The sequence below is a fragment of the Podarcis erhardii genome, assembly GCF_964252035.2.
Source record: "Podarcis erhardii genome assembly, chromosome: 9".
NCBI classification, from domain to species: domain Eukaryota; kingdom Metazoa; phylum Chordata; class Lepidosauria; order Squamata; family Lacertidae; genus Podarcis; species Podarcis erhardii.
In genome coordinates this window covers 41,532,043-41,548,296 of record NC_138512.1, presented here as the reverse complement: position 1 = coordinate 41,548,296, position 16,254 = coordinate 41,532,043, and the positions used below count along the sequence as shown (strand labels likewise).

Below are 16,254 nucleotides of genomic sequence, written 5' to 3'. Positions count from 1 at the left end.
TTATTGACCACTTCTGGATGCATACTGTCAGTGTTGAAGGAAATATGAGGGAAGGTTGTCGCTACTGTTCTGGAGCTCATTGATAATGACATACCTGCCTCTGTCGCCCATTACCCATACTACAAACTACTTAGACCTAACTGAAAAATCAATAGCATACTTGCACTGGTTCCTGTGGCTGCCTCCTTTGATTGTCAGCTCCTGTCTAGGGTCAGCACTTACATGAAAGGGGCTGTGACTGCCTGATGCTTTCAGGACAACCTAACGATATGAAACTAGCCAACAGAACAGTAAATTCTGTCTTCCTGCCCTCCTCATCAATTAAGCTCTGACTAGGCTTGCCTGTAGAAACCTGACCTTTTAAGTTTAGGTGAATATGGACTAGCTGAACACACCATTGCCCTCCGCACTGAGTCAGGAAATTCAGTGACAGGTTAAACAAAACAGAAGGTTGTAACTGTCATAATTTGCATTGCACTTTCACGCCAACAAGGGTGTTATCAGTGGGGGCAAGCCCTGGAACACACAACTTAAGCAACCCTTAGTTGCCCTCCTCATAAATTTTCAAGTGAAGCGAGATAAAACATAAATTTACAAAAGTATTAATTACTTCAAGTTCTTTCTTCCAAGTCTGCATTTTGGAAGTCGACAAACTACATAATAATCTTATCCCAAGATTGCACAACTATAATAAATGGTCATTAATGATGGGCTTCCAACTTTCATTGCTTAACTATTCTGTAAAGTTCAGAGTTCGAGAAGGGTTGGTTTCCTAAATTAACAGAGACAGGACACCAGAATAAGTCTGCACACATGCCTAATTCAAACAGAACTACAAATAATACATTTTTTTTTTTTTAGCCTCTAGGTGGTATATACTATATTTATGCTTTTTAGAAAGGTGATTTCTAACTTTCTTAGCTCAGGATTAGTAACAAATTAGGAACACTTCATTCATTAAAAACAAAGCATATCATCTATGATCATATTAAAAACAGTATGATTTAGTAAAAGCAAAGCAAGAACCCAGCTCTGCCCTGCCCACTAATTGCATAGTCAGAATATAAACCCTGTAGGATGATACAAAACTCCCATCTAATCCAGAATTTTGTTTCCTGCAATGACCAAGAGGATTCTTGCAGGCTATAATATTCACCTGTTTGTGCCTAGGAACTGGTATTCAGAAGTATAATGCCTTAGAACATGAAGAGATGTTCTCCTAATTACCCATTTTTACTTGAAAGACTTGTATCAGTAGTGAATCTTGTAATTGAAGCTGTAGTTGTTCACGTAAATGTTTTGGCATGTTCAAAGATGCTGGCAGTAAATATATTTAAACTTTTCCATCTACAGTTTAATTATACTGAAAATTTAAATTAAAAAATGGTAGCACTATTTCACATTGCAAACATTATGAGTAGTTTTTTGGCAGTTCAGTTCTCAGCCTTGCTCAGTACCAATAGCCATGCACTTTAAGGAAATTATTTATGGAGCGCCTGAAATGTATTTACCAAAAATCTTGCTTTTCTTTGCTGATCTAACCCAATAGCCACCATTATGAACTGGAATGTCAATAAACTTTGAAAGCTAAAGAAGCAGAAGTAAAAAAAGGAGTATTACTGAATATGTAAATACTGTAATAATATAAACAAAGTTTGTAATCCGTACCCAAATAGTTAAACATGCTAGTGGTTTCATGAAAAGACTGGGCATAGTCCAATCCCTCTCCTCATCCAAACTACATACAGAGGGCATATTGTGAAGACAATCAGGTGCCTAAGCACATTAGGAGTTGGGAGAAGCAGATAGATGATAGATAGATAGATAGATAGATAGATAGATAGATAGATAGATAGATAGATAGATGCAGTGCATGTGATTACTCCTTTTCCTCATCTGCCATAATACCAGGGGTAGCTATTCAATGCCTCACCTCCTGAGTTAAGAAGCCCCCATGCTATCTAGCATATAGAACCTCTGTGCTCATGTATGTACAAAAATAAAAAATACAAAAATACAAAAGTGTAGACTGAACAAAGTCAAATCTAGGTGAGGAACTGCAGATTAAGGAGAGATCTTAGGACTGTGCTAGACCAAGGCAACCAAGTTGGAATATGAATTTCTAGGACCATGCCCTAGTGTTAGAAAAGAGCAAAACATGTGTAGCAATGCTGAGTTCATCAGTCTCCTGTATTCTCCTTCCCACCCCACTGCAGCTTGATAGATCATGGCCCATGGTGAAACCTGCAGTACACTCCTTTGGTGATTTATGTTCCTCTCCTGTGAACTGCAACATGCTTGGAGGCAAAGATGATCTACTGTGTATTGCAGCTGTGGCTTTTCGGTCTGTATTGTGCCACTTGTTTGTTTATTTGTTTGTTTTTAGACTGTTTCACCATTTAGTAGGAAATGAATTTAACAAACCAATAAACAAATTCTGATATAATTTCTGTAATATTACAGAATTTAATTGATTGCAGGCCCGCATTCATAAGCACAGAAGGCGCGATTCCACCAAAGTTAAGTGCTTCTTAAGTTCTACTGATTTCAAAGGAGGAGAGAGTGAAGCATATGCTTGACTTTCACATTAAAATAAAAAAGTGCTTATCACAGTGATGTATTGCAGTGCACAGTAAATACAAGAATAGTAGATTTAATTGAGCCTGGGCGCATCTTTCCTTCTTTCTCCCCCTTTTCCAGGCCTAAAGTGATGATTAACTATGCATCTGGTAGCATGTCACATCCTTTGTTTGTGCCTATCAGATAGGGAAGAGAAAGGGCATGGACAGTGTCCAGTCCCAGCAAGCAAATCATTTGAAAACAGCCATAGTCATAGATCAAAAGGTTTTTTGCTCTATCCATGGCAGATTTAAACACACCAACCCAGCATTTTGCTGTAGACAAAGCCAGCTAGAAAACAAGACTCCATAGAATCCAAAGATAATAAAAGAAGATTTGGAGTGTGGGACAGGGGATGAGAGACACAGAGAAGAAACAGACAGGTATAACCAGTGCATACATAGCCTGAGACAGCTGTTTTACATCCTAGTTTCAGAATGTTGAGGGAGAAAAGTTACCACCAATCCTTTGTTCGCCAAATGTTATTTCAGCTATACTGGCACATACAGCTTCTGTATTTTATTCATGCGAACAGGTATTCTTCTTTCATCACTCAGTGGGCCTTCAACACCTAATCCGCCATTTTTTATTAAACTTTGTTTCTCACAATGGATAATTTTTGTATCACATTTTAGAGAAGATACTGTGTAGTTCCATTACCTTTAGGAAAGGTAACTTAGAAAATGATTTCCAATGTTTACTGTTGGAAAACCATACTTGCAATCTACATTGACTGACTCAGTGTTTCCTTTGCAAATATTAATATTAAAGCTATAAGAGATTTTATGGAACAGCAGCCAGAAAACTGAGGTTGACACACAGTGTATTTTTCAAAAGTGACATCACAGTTTTATATCACATCACAAACAAATGACATTGAACTTCAACCAGGGATATGAAGGTTTTAAAGTTAGGGTTTAAATAAGTGTCTTACTATAAATGCTACTTATTACAGCTGAGACTGTCTATGCCAAAACTCAAATCACAAGGATTGCATATCCCTTCCTTCTTGTGGAAACAGGATTCTCATAAGAGTATGGTTGGAAAATGCCAAAATGAGGCCATGACAAATTTACTAAAAATATATTGAAATGGTTTTAAACTACAAACAGCACGTTCAACATGTGTCACTGCAATTGCTTGTAAATCATCTACATTTTCTGCTGTCTAAAGTCACCAGAAAACCTCAGGAGATCCATAATCCACATATTCAGTGCATACAATGAATTGACAGCAGGCAATGCTATAGAAAGGGGGCAACTGGAACCCAATTTGGTTCAAATAGATTAGGGAATTTGAAATTAGATTTTGCAGATTAGCTGAATTGCAGAGGGCCACCTTGAATGATTCAAGAAGCTATAAATATGAGGCATATATATATATATATATATATATATATATATATATATATATATATATATAACCTCACCATAATCAATAAAATCAACTTTGTTCTAGTACAACTGCAACATTCTAAAAGCAGCAGGGGGGGGGGATCATTTTTATTTGCCTTTGATACAACTAAAGTTCCACTACTGCTGTGCTGTTCGGTTCTAGTAGCTGCTTGTCTCAGCAATGGATCATTCCAGTTTCAATATAAGTTTATTGTTCTCGCCAAAGGACATGACAAATCTGCAGCAACAGTACCAATAAAACAATACAGATCATACAACTAAAGTTAGTCTTCTCATATCGTGAACTACTTCAGTAACAGTGGGGGACTAGGACCTAGGAGACCAGCGTTCACATCCCCACTCAGCTATGAAGCTCTCGCTTCAGTGACCTTGGGCTAGTTACTGCCTCTCAGCAAAACCTACTTCACAGGGTTGTGGCGGGGAGGGGATTAAATGAGGAGAGGGAGAACCATGTACAGCACCTTAAGCTCCTTGGAGAAAAAGGTGGGATATAAATGCAACAATTAAATATAAATATATGCATCAATGCATCAATGCATTCATGAACAGAATCAAACCATGGTTCCATGCAAGTTCTGCTAATTTCAATAAAACTCTCTTCCAAGTAAAGTGGTTTAGATCATAAAGTTGTTAAATGAACACACTGGGAACTATTACAGTGAATTATAAAAGTAATTGTGATACTGCCCAAAAAAATCAAAGAAGCTTTCCCTTTTCCGACATATACATTTACATGCATCTAGAAAATAAGAAATAAGAGGAAAGTCTTGGAGGGGCAGTGGCTGAAGTGGATGGAGAAAGGAGAAAAAACTTACACACCAAATACAGCCTTGTAAATCACTAGATAGCCATTTATGTGTTAGTTAACTCTTGTGCCTTTCAACCTTCTAAACAAAATTAAGATACAAGTATTGCTCTTTAAAAATGTATAAGCTCTGTAGTAATTAAGTAAAAGGAACCCTTTCTTCCGAAACATAAAGGAAGTACACACCACAGGACAATTTACAACACTAAGCTCTCAAACAGAAGAGAAAAAGGCAAAATAAAAATCCGCCCACAAATTTATAAAGAAAAGATCCTGGAAATGTAAACAGGATTATAGCTGTCATTCCTCCAGATGCATTTACTTTACCCATTGACTTATTTTTGCTGTTGAGGAACACAACATCCACTCCTGAATCATTTCTTTTCAAATTCAAACATTCCCTGCAGCAGTTCAAGCTTCATCAGCAGAGCAGGAATGTATGAAAATGACAGGCAAAGGGCATTAGTTCTTTTCCCAGACTGTTCTTCTATAAATGGAAGCACAGAATTCTGCCGCAAAGAATGTTTAGCTAACTTGGTTAAAATATCGCCTGAAAAATTTAAGATGAACTGAAAAATTAAGTTGACTGTAGGATACATTTCACGCCGTTGTCCTTAAACTGAATTTAAAGTAAACCAATGGTATTTATTAATTATGGGCTTCCAGAGATACATAATAACCATTCAATTTATTTATTTATTTATTGCAGAGCCCAGTCACACACAAAAAGATAAGGTCTCATCGTCCATGATTACAGAGGGTCTGAAACTCTTGAAAATTCAAAAGCAGACAAGAAAATGTGCCAAAGAGGTCCATGGTCTCAAGCCAATCCTCTTCCAGAAGTTCCTTAGAAATAGCCCACAGAAATGTTAGCTTGTCTAAGTAGAAGGACTCACAAAGCAATTGCATAAAAATAAAATTAAAAGCCAATAAAAAGTTGAGTGGCTGTCAAGCTCTGCATTTTTTTTTTTACTATTTCCAGTTTACTCTAGCTACAGAAAGACCACCCTAGTTCCCCAGCTCCCATTTTCTTTATTCCAGATGTGTAAAAACGACCCACTTTCAAACTAAGCTGTTTTCCTGTAAATGCACAAGCTCTCTCTCACACTCACTCCCTGAACAGAAAAAAGGAAGCTCTCCCTCGCAGTTCATTCATGCCAATTAAATGCCAGTGATTATACCTACCCATTCTTAACCTGTTTTAGCAGCAGCGCAAAAAAAAAAAGGAAAAGGATCCCTGGGAGAAGGCAAAGGGAGCCAGCGGGGCAAGCCAAGAAAAGAGCAAGACTCCCCATGCAAAGTCTCCTTTGGAGAAGCCCTCTGCTAACAACCTCGCTCTTCCTTGCTCCAGGCAGCGGCGTGCTGATGTTGGCACTGCCTAAACCAAACAAACACGATGTTTAACAGTCAAATAAAATGTCCCGCAGCCTCTCTAATGAATTTGTCAAGGCCCATCAGATCACCCCACCCCCCTCCCCTGCCTCATTAACTCAAGTATGATGAGACGGATTATAACGGGAGAATACAGATCAATCGGGCTGAAGCCTTCAAGTGGCTTTTAGCCTTGAGAGCTTCCCCTCCCAGACAGTCTCTCTCTCTCTCTCTCTCTGACTCTCTCTCTGGGTCCTTTTAATAGAATACAGTATCTCCTGCTCCTGGAGGGGCTGCCACTTCGCTTTAATACCCCATCAAGGAGCTGCTGATGGACTCCTTGACTCTCAGACAGCCAAGGTGAAGTGACAGGGGCTCTTCCATGGCAGGCTCGCCTCGGATCTTCCGCTTTTCCCACCCCCCAGCAGCAAAAAATAACAACATGCTTTCAATTATTCATCCTTCTCTTCCCACCCACTCCCATCCTTCCCCTCAAAGAAGGGGAAAAAGCAAATTCCGCCACAGACGAGGACGCTGCTGCTGCTGCTCTCTCGCAAGCAGCCAAGGCAGCCGCAGAAGGCGAGGCGCAGGCTTTTTCGCCGGCGTTATTTGCTAGAAAGTGTTTAAGTTTATTGCTCAAATGATGTTTCTAATTAGCGCTCCGGGCCATAAATCCGAAGCGGCTTTTGTTTCAAACTGATTTATTATTTACTAGAGCGTCGACCTCAGTCTGGTGGGGTGGTGGTGGTGGTGGAGGGGAATAGTGGAAAGAAAGAAAGAGAGAGAGAGAGAGAGAGAGAGAGAGAGAGAGAGAGAGAGAGAGATGGTAAACGAATTGTTTGGAAAATCAAAACGAGGAGGAGGAGGAGGGAGGTGAGGAAGCTCGGAGCCTTCCCTCCGGGCCGCAAAGCTTCCCACGGAGAGAAAAGGCGCTTGGTGCCAGGCTGGAGCCCTCAGCTCACGGAGGGAATTGCCCAGACCGTGCAGGCAGCCTTTCTTTCCCTTTTTAGGGTCACCTGGACGGCAGCCCTGACCCAGGGGAGTCGCTTTGTAAGCTGACTCGCCGAAGTCGGGGTTCCGCGCGCCCTGGGCGATTCTCGGCAGCCAGTTGAGGGCGAAGAAGGATGGACGTGTGTTTCTCCGACGTCAAGATGAACGGACCCCAGAGGGGACACCGCCAAGAAAGGGGGCAGGGAAGTAGGTGGTTGCCAAGCAGGAGTCTGGCTGGCTAGCGACAAAGACCTAGAAATGGAGCGGGGTGTGCAGTTGTGCGATTGCTGCTCCTGGACAGCAGCTCCACCGCCACGTCCAGTTTTTTCAGTGAGCAATTTTGAGAATACTCTACTGGGCGCCACGGTGAGGACGAAACTGAGCAGCGACACCATCGCCTCGTCTGCCCTTGAAGTTGATTGTTTCTGGGCAACTGGGCTCTTTCTTGCGCTTGAGCCAGTACCACGGAGAAGAAAACAGGCCACACACACACACGTGTCACGTCCTCCTCTATCCTCCCCAGGTGCTCCGACCTCGAACAATCTCCTAACATCTCTCAGAATCGAGCATCTAAGTAAGGACATTGTTTAGGATCGGAGCATACAAGTTGAAAACAATCCTGGAGCTTGGAAGTAAGCCTTCCCCAGAATGGTCAGTGCGGCAGCACCGCAGCCGGCCAAAGCAAGTTGAGTCAGGTCAGCCGCCCTGTAGTCCATGGGGCTTACTCCCTTGTAAGTGCCTTCAGAGTTGCAGCCGAAAACTGTTTTCTCCAAAGCAGCGCCAGCCTTCCTGGTTGCAACGGGAGGCACTGATAGGAGAGGGAATTCTTCTGCCTAGATTTGCTTCTCTCCACCGTTGTCCCGCGACGGCTTGTTTCCACCGCCTCAGCGGCAGTGACATCTTCCCTCCAAGATATCTAGCCTCCTCTACTTGGGTCGGGTCTCTTTCCTCGCCCGAGGCAGGCATCTGGCAGGCAACGTGGATGGAGCCTGTTTCGGAGAGGAGGAGAATCTGGCCGACGGGACAGGAGAAGGCAGGGACACACACCTGTTCCAAGCAACTGTTGAGCTTCTAAAGACCTTTCCAAGCCTACGGGGAACTTGACTATTCCCTGGCACGTGGAATATATCCACAGAAGCCCTGTGGGCAAATATCACGTTCAATTTAGAAAGGCTGGGAGTTGGCGGGGCGGGGAAACCGAGGAGAAGAGACAAGGCGAGGCTCGCCATAGTCTTCTTTCTGGCCATGAGAGCAATATGCAGCGGAGTTCGTAGTTCGCTTCCCAGAGGCTGGAATATAATTGCTGACTTGCGGCATTGCACGAGATGTATCATCATCATAATCAACAACGGAATGACAGACACGATTAAAAAGGGAAAAGAAGCGCACTCGTCCATGTTAAAAAAAACAACAACAAAAGCCCATCTCATTAAAGCAAAGGGCTTCAAGAAATTAAAAATGTTAGCGCAGCGGATTATTTATTAAGATTCTGTAAGAGATCTATAAGAATATTTAAATTTGGGAGGGAAAGGGCCGCTGTCTCAGTTTTTACTGTTTTCCTCCCCAGCACAAATACTGAGGATCGAGAAGATTTGACACTTCAGCAATTATTACCAATTAAATGTAAACGATTAAGCTGCGGCTGGTGTCTATCTTAACACAGAGAAATACGCGATTGCGCGCACACAAAATCTCAACAGCCGAAATCCGCTGGGGCTGAAGGGAAGATTCCTGTTACTTTCGTAAACACCGAACTGTGTATATGCCGAAACTCTCCAAAATGCACAGTTTCTTCCTGCCTCCCCGCGCAAGTAAATGGAATATTAAACCTTTTATATAGCGGGTACATATGATCTCACAACAACAGGCCAGCTGCATGGCGTAGGATTTATAACTTTTAAGTAGAACCCTCATTTAGGGTTGTAAAACAAGGTGTACTATTCCGTTCCAATAACTGTCTCACTTTCACTAATGTTGGGTCTGCGGAGCAGCTACAGAAGATTTATGCTTGCACAGAAGTACTGAACCTTTCCCCCTTTTTATTTTACTTTCCCCCCTTGCCCTCCAATACTTCAACGTTACTAGAGCTAGTCAGTGCGGGGAAGCGAATTTTACACACCCGCACGCACCACCTTCCCGCTTCAGTTCGTGCAGGTACACCTTGATCTTGAACGTCACTACAAAACACGCAGAGATCTTGCCAGAGCGCCTGCCGTGCTGTGTTTCGTGGCAATATTTAATTCCCGCCAAATTGCTGCATGGAATCGTTCTTATAGGGGCTATGGCTCTTCCTCCCTGGCTTTCCAGGGAAAGGGAGCTTCATGTTTGTTTGCCACATATGTGTGTGCGTGCGCGCAATCTGTGCATGTGCCTCAAGCATCTCTCCAGCGTCTTCCCCTTCTCTCCCCCCCGCCCCACTCCCAATACAATACGCAGTAGTGGCGGGCCCAGCACAGAACGTGCACACCGCCCGGCCCTGCGATTGGCTGGCCCTCTGACAGCTCGGCCCGCGATTGTAGGATTCCGGAGCTCCGCCTCCGTTCGGAAGGACCTTCGGACCATTCATAAACTAAACAACACTCTCCGCAAACCCAGAGACCTCCAGACGTCCAGGCCGGGAGAGGCGCAGGAAAGTAACCAGAGCGGTTGCATCCAATTCCAAAGGTGGGAGGGGGAAGGAAGCGGAAAACAGGAGGAGTAGGGGGGGGGGCGAAATCCTGGAAAGCGGAAAACTACACACACACACACACACACACACACACACACACACCAGCGCGCGCGCAAAGAAGCTCAACTCGCCAACCTTGCCACTGCTCCAAGAGAAGATACGTTTCCAAAGAGAGATTCGCCTTTAAACAAAATTGAACCGAGGGAAGAAATGATCACAACGCGCTTTCGCTGGCTTGTGTTTAATAATAAAGAAATAAGAAGCAGGGGCGCCCGGCAGCAATAGGTTTCCACTCCGGTGGCTTCTTCGGACCAGGCCTCCAAGAAGCGATCGTCGCCGCCGCCTCCCTGTCAGAGGAAGGAGGCGGCCAGAAGCGCCGGTGCCAGAGAGAAAGAGAGGAGAAAGAGAGCGGGTTTCTGCTTCTGGGCACCGGGCGCAAGCTCTCCCTCCTCGCCGCCGTTTTCTCATTGGCCGCCGATCGCTTCTTTCCCGCTGGAAGCCAAGTTGCGCGAGTGCGAGAGAAGTTTCCCCATGAAGGACTGAAGCCCTCTCCGGCGGCTGCGCGCAGCTCCAATGTGAACAAGGAAGGGAGCCGGCCGCCAAACTTTGCCGTCCGAGGAAGCGGGCTGCTGCTGCTGCTGCTGCCGCTTCCCCCCACCCGCCTGCCTGCCCGCCCGGGGTGGTGGTGGTGCTGCCCGGTGCTGCCCACTGGCGCTGCGGTGCTCGTCTGGAGCAGGCTTGGCGTGCGCGGGCGCGCGCGGCGGCGGCGTTGGATCCGTCCACGTACTGCGAGAGCCCGGTGTACAGCCCGGACGTGTGCCCCAACATGATCGCGGCGCAGGCCAAGCTGGTGTACCAGCTGAACAAGTACTACACGGAGCGCTGCCAGGCGCGTAAGGCGGCCATCGCCAAGACCATCCGCGAGGTGTGCAAGGTGGTGTCCGACGTGCTCAAGGAGGTGGAGGTGCAGGAGCCGCGCTTCATCAGCTCGCTGAGCGAGATCGACGCGCGCTACGAGGGCCTGGAGGTCATCTCGCCCACCGAGTTCGAGGTGGTGCTCTACCTCAACCAGATGGGCGTCTTCAACTTCGTCGACGACGGCTCGCTGCCCGGCTGCGCCGTGCTCAAGCTGAGCGACGGCCGCAAGCGCAGCATGTCGCTCTGGGTGGAGTTCATCACGGCCTCGGGCTACCTGTCGGCGCGCAAGATCCGCTCGCGCTTCCAGACGCTGGTGGCGCAGGCGGTGGACAAGTGCAGCTACCGCGACGTGGTCAAGATGATCGCCGACACCAGCGAGGTGAAGCTGCGCATCCGAGAGCGCTACGTGGTGCAGATCACGCCCGCCTTCAAGTGCACGGGCATCTGGCCGCGCAGCGCGGCGCAGTGGCCGCTGCCGCACATCCCCTGGCCGGGGCCCAACCGCGTGGCCGAGGTGAAGGCCGAGGGCTTCAACCTGCTCTCCAAGGAGTGCTACTCGCTGACGGGCAAGCAGAGCTCGGCCGAGAGCGACGCCTGGGTGCTGCAGTTCGGCGAGGCCGAGAACCGCCTGCTGCTGGGCGGCTGCCGCAACAAGTGCCTGTCGGTGCTCAAGACGCTGCGCGACCGCCACCTCGAGCTGCCCGGCCAGCCGCTCAACAACTACCACATGAAGACGCTGCTGCTCTACGAGTGCGAGAAGCACCCGCGGGAGACCGACTGGGACGAGGCGTGCCTGGGCGACCGGCTCAACGGCATCCTGCTGCAGCTCATCTCGTGCCTGCAGTGCCGGCGCTGCCCGCACTACTTCCTGCCCAACCTCGACCTCTTCCAAGGCAAGCCGCACTCGGCCCTCGAGAGCGCCGCCAAGCAGACCTGGCGCCTGGCCAGGGAGATCCTCACCAACCCCAAGAGCCTCGACAAGCTATAGAGGAAAGGGGGGGGAGGGGGTTGGAAAAGGCCGGGAGAAAGAGGGGCAGAAATAAAAGACTGCGCGGAACCCGAATTAAAGACAAAACTCTTATTTAAAAACAAGAAGAGGAACGGGGAGCAGCGGGCATCCACTCCCCACCCAAAGCGCAAAAAGGACTCCAAGCCGAGCAGCGGGCACCGGCGCTCTCCCTCTCTCCTTTTTTAAAAAAATATAAATAAATTAAAAAGACACTTAAAAAACAGCGGCGGAACTTTACGACAGCCAAACGAAACCCGAGGTACATTTCATTTTTCTCTTCCCCCTCCACCCCCCATATTAAGTGTATGTCATTCGTTCCTCCCCGCTTTTCTCTTTCTCTCGTTCGTCTGCCTGAATGTTGTCACGAAGTGGGGGAGGGGGAGAAACCAGAATTATTTAACTCTATGTACTTTTTTTTTCTTTTGAAAGAAAGGGATGGGGGAAGAGAACCGAACAGAAAGCCCCAGGCACACACGAAAAGTTTACTGATGCTAAATGTATTTCAGTGCCAAGTCAGATCATGCGTCCTCCCCCTTTCCCTAAGCTGACTTGTTCAAAACAGTAATAATAATAATAAATAATAAACAAAATGGTTTTAACTTTACATTGCCTTCGTGTGGGTTTATTCTAAAATTCAGGCAACGGATAGGCTGTTATTTCCACTTCTCAGTAAATAAGGGATCTCTCTCTCACACAAATATCTATGGATGGAAGCGAACAAAATAACACAATGTTAAGGGAGATCTTGGGGGAAGCCCCCCCAGTAAATATCTTTTTAACATCTCTGTTTTCTCTTACAGAAGATATGTAAATATTCAGGTGGGGAAAGAAGCATTTATGTTGTTTATACAACAACAGCTTATGTGTTTGGTAATATTTGGGGCTTCATTAACAGTGGCTATGAGATTGAGTATACATTCATTATGTGAAGGAGAGAATAATTTCTCTCTGCACGTGGGCTTCTCATTTATTAAAGCTGAATAAGTACCCAAGTCCAATTTGACTTTGAATTTCAAGGCCATATAGATTTACTCTGAATTATTAATAACCTACAACTATTCAATTTATTTGCTGCAAACATTTGGTTTCCTCTGGCTTTTATGTGGACCCTGCTTCAGGAAGAAAGGACATAGAACAAAATACAAAAGGGAACTAGACCTTTAACAGGGTTTTTATTATGTTATGCTAGCTTCCCCAGGACCATGCATTTCCATATTAAAATGATTTGCATTTGAGAAAAGGATTTTCAAAATGTTTTAGTGAATTTGTTCCCCCTTTTTATTTATTTAAATAGTTCCACATTGTGGCTTCATGCTTTATACAAACAAAGTTTAGATTTTCACAAACACACACACACAAAACTATTTAGTCTGCTAGGATATTTTCCAACATGTTTTCTCTAAATGTGAAGCTCTATTCTAAAATATGTTTACTTGGCAGTAAGTAGCATTTCCTTCAGTGGGGCTGTGTGCAGTGGACAGGAGCCCCAGCATGATGGGTATTTTATTATTCAAAAAACCCTTTTTTATTATTTTAATGAATTCCCTGTCCCCCCCAAAAAGTGTGTTTTTAAATTTATTGAGAACTTATTTGAAGTAGGTTCCCACACACAGACAAACCTATAATTGAAGAGGTAGGGTCCTACCATATTTCACAAATCATCTCATACCATTAGGAAACTAAACATATTTTCTACCTTTATATAAATACATCTACTTGCACAAGAGCTCTGTTTTGTTTTGTTTTTTCCTAGAGCAATGTGGCTTCATATTCAAAATCCTTTTTTCTGTGACAAATTATTTAAGTATGGCTCAAAATAAATTGAGGATCTCCCCTGCCTCACTCCAAGAGCAAGTCTGAGCTCACAGTACCACAACTTGCTTGTTAAAAACAGCCTTGTAGTAGGAATATAAACTTTGATGTTATCAGCATCAATGCTGCATCCAGTTCAGGTTTTATTTCAAAACTCCTGTCATAATGTTTTCTTTCCCAGGAGTTTAGAAAAACACACAGAGAAGCCGAATTTATCAAACTGAGGAAGGCCCATTAAACAGGCATCTGAGCAAACGCAGGATTGGTATTCAAAGGGGAGATGTTGTTACTCAAGCTCTAGTTACCCATATCTTCTGGGAAAGGGGTGGGGGAGAAGAGAAAGGGAAACATGGGGAAACGCCAGTGCTTGTAAGAGAATGATGTTGCATTGTTGCATGACTTCATAACCAAAACACCAGTAAGCTTTGAGAGTTTCCACCAAAGGAAATAAATAGTTTGGAGTCTCTCTCTCTCTAACATTTCCTGTCTTCAAGATTAAATTAATAAACCTGGCTACTTTTAGATGATCCCTATCTCTACCACAAAGTTAAAAAGTACAGTCAGTTTAAGCTGCCTGTTCATTTTAGTTTTTAAGATGGAAAAGGAATAGTTGTATCCTTCAAAGGGGAGGGGGAAGATAGCAGAGGGATCTCACCCTACATTACTCCTTGAATGATGCACAAGGGCTGAACAGCCACATTTGATTAATATATACTGTAGCTTCCTGTATTGTAATGAGTTATAAGAAAAAGGCTGCGTTAGTATATTGCAGTATGTCTTCATTGATGACTGCTTTTTCAATTTTAATATCAAACAGCACCAAAATAACATGCAAACAAATTGCAGCTACTTCTCAATTTTAAACTTTTTACTTTCACCCTAATACTTGAAAGTTTATGTACTTCAAAGAAAACTTCATAGTTTTAATTTGCTACTCTTATAGTAAAATAAAAGCTTTAAAAATCAACTGCAACATTAAGAAAGGTCTAGTTCAAGTCCCCACTATCCAATAACGTTTTCAGAAAGATGTATTCAAAAAAATAAAATTGAACAGAGGTACAACAAATAAGTACCCACTAACAGAAATACAGTATACAATATTGTCTTTTTTTCTCCCTGAAGAAAGCACTGCATTTTAGCAATTGCTTTAGTGAAATTTGGGAGACATTTATCTACCATAACACATTTTAGGTGGAAAAGGCACACTCAGTAATCACATTTTAGTACTATGGAAGCTTCCTAAGTGCAATTCTTATAGTAGTCATTAACACCGTGAGCAAAAATGGTTTTCTGGGGATGGGAGGAATGACTTTTATTACCCTTGCATTTAAAGATCATTATAATCTGAACAAAGCATTGAGTTGGGAAACTGAAGCACAACACAAAATATATTATTAAAATATATAGTATCATGTGCCAATTATGTTCTCTGAATAAGCATGTGCAAACTCTTCAGCCTGCTACAAAGTAATATAAAGCAAATGCAAGAAATCAGTGAGCACCATAAAAAAGTTGAGGTCAGTAGACAACACCACTAAACTTTCACACATCCTCTTGCTCTAATGCAGTTTTATTCAAAGCCTTTCCCAGGAGGCTTCTGCCCTATGAAGTAATTACCACTGGAACTGGGGTGAACTGTTTTTCATACTTACATGAGTGCGACTAGCACGAAAACTCCGCAAATGACAAACTCACAAATATGAGAAAACTTGTGTCCAATGGATTTAGAAAGTACTGGGTGAAAAATTAAAGGCTTCTTGTAATTTGTCACAAGGGTTAGTACAAGAAGGGTCAATGATCTCTTACCTTGGGGTCAATTTTCTTAAAACTCGGCTCTTCTTCATCTACCTCAAAATACAGTTCAGAGGCGGTGATGGAAAGTGTGCCCTTCACTACTGCACAAGGGGCCACAAGCTGAGCTGGTGTAGACAGACTAACAGGACCTACCAAAGGGAAAGAAACAAAAACCACAGTCCAACACCTTGTTAACAGTGGTCTCCGCAACAAGCACAAAATGTTGCACAGATATAAGTGTATGTTCTTCTTTTTATTAGCTCGCTTTAATCCAATGCCACCCTCCACAAAAAGGACTGGATATATAAATTAAATTCTTATAAGTCCCCAGTCCCCCACAAGTACACATGCAATGCATTTGCTGCACTTGGGACTGCCAGACATTTGAACAACTACAGCTGCAAACAATGCAAACAATTATGTATGCCATCTAGGTGGCTATTAGATCATCGGGCTTTCTTCTTCCAGAAATTTAGAAATATTTCAGAACCGAATACCTCATGTTCTAAACAATAATGCAAATGCATAAAAATGAAGGTTGGATGGGAAATATTAGTTTCACATATGTGCGTGTAGGTTTGGGGGGAGTGGCAAACCAATTTGACCCAGATTTCCTGATGATTAGCTTATTTAGAAAGTTGCTTATGAGTTCTGTACATGGGTTTTTATTTTCATGCATGTCAGGGATCTATTGTTCAGAAGTTAAATGCTACCCATTGCTAGAGACTGAGACATAGAGCATTTGAGAAGTGGGTTCAGCCTGCCTTTTAAATATTTTTCAAGGAATCCACACACAGTGTTAGTGCAGCTTAGGGACTGTGGGAATAAACAGCTGGAGCGTTGGTTTCCAACT

The 16,254-nt window shown here is 43.9% G+C and overlaps 2 protein-coding genes across 4 annotated transcripts in view; one reads left to right on the top strand and one right to left on the bottom strand.

Moving 5' to 3' along the window:
- Positions 1-16,254, bottom strand: part of LRBA (LPS responsive beige-like anchor protein) — a 367,500-nt gene that overhangs the window by 144,187 nt on the left and 207,059 nt on the right. For all 3 annotated transcript variants that reach the window (XM_081875163.1, XM_081875165.1, XM_081875164.1), the window contains exon 40: positions 15,414-15,550. In XM_081875163.1, the coding sequence (XP_081731289.1) occupies positions 15,414-15,550 (137 nt within the window). The remainder of the gene's footprint in view (positions 1-15,413; positions 15,551-16,254) is intronic.
- Positions 9,816-12,399, top strand: MAB21L2 (mab-21 like 2). Its single transcript, XM_081876173.1, has one exon. It carries the CDS (start codon positions 10,695-10,697, stop codon positions 11,772-11,774), a length of 1,080 nt encoding a protein of 359 aa, XP_081732299.1. The 5' UTR covers positions 9,816-10,694; the 3' UTR covers positions 11,775-12,399.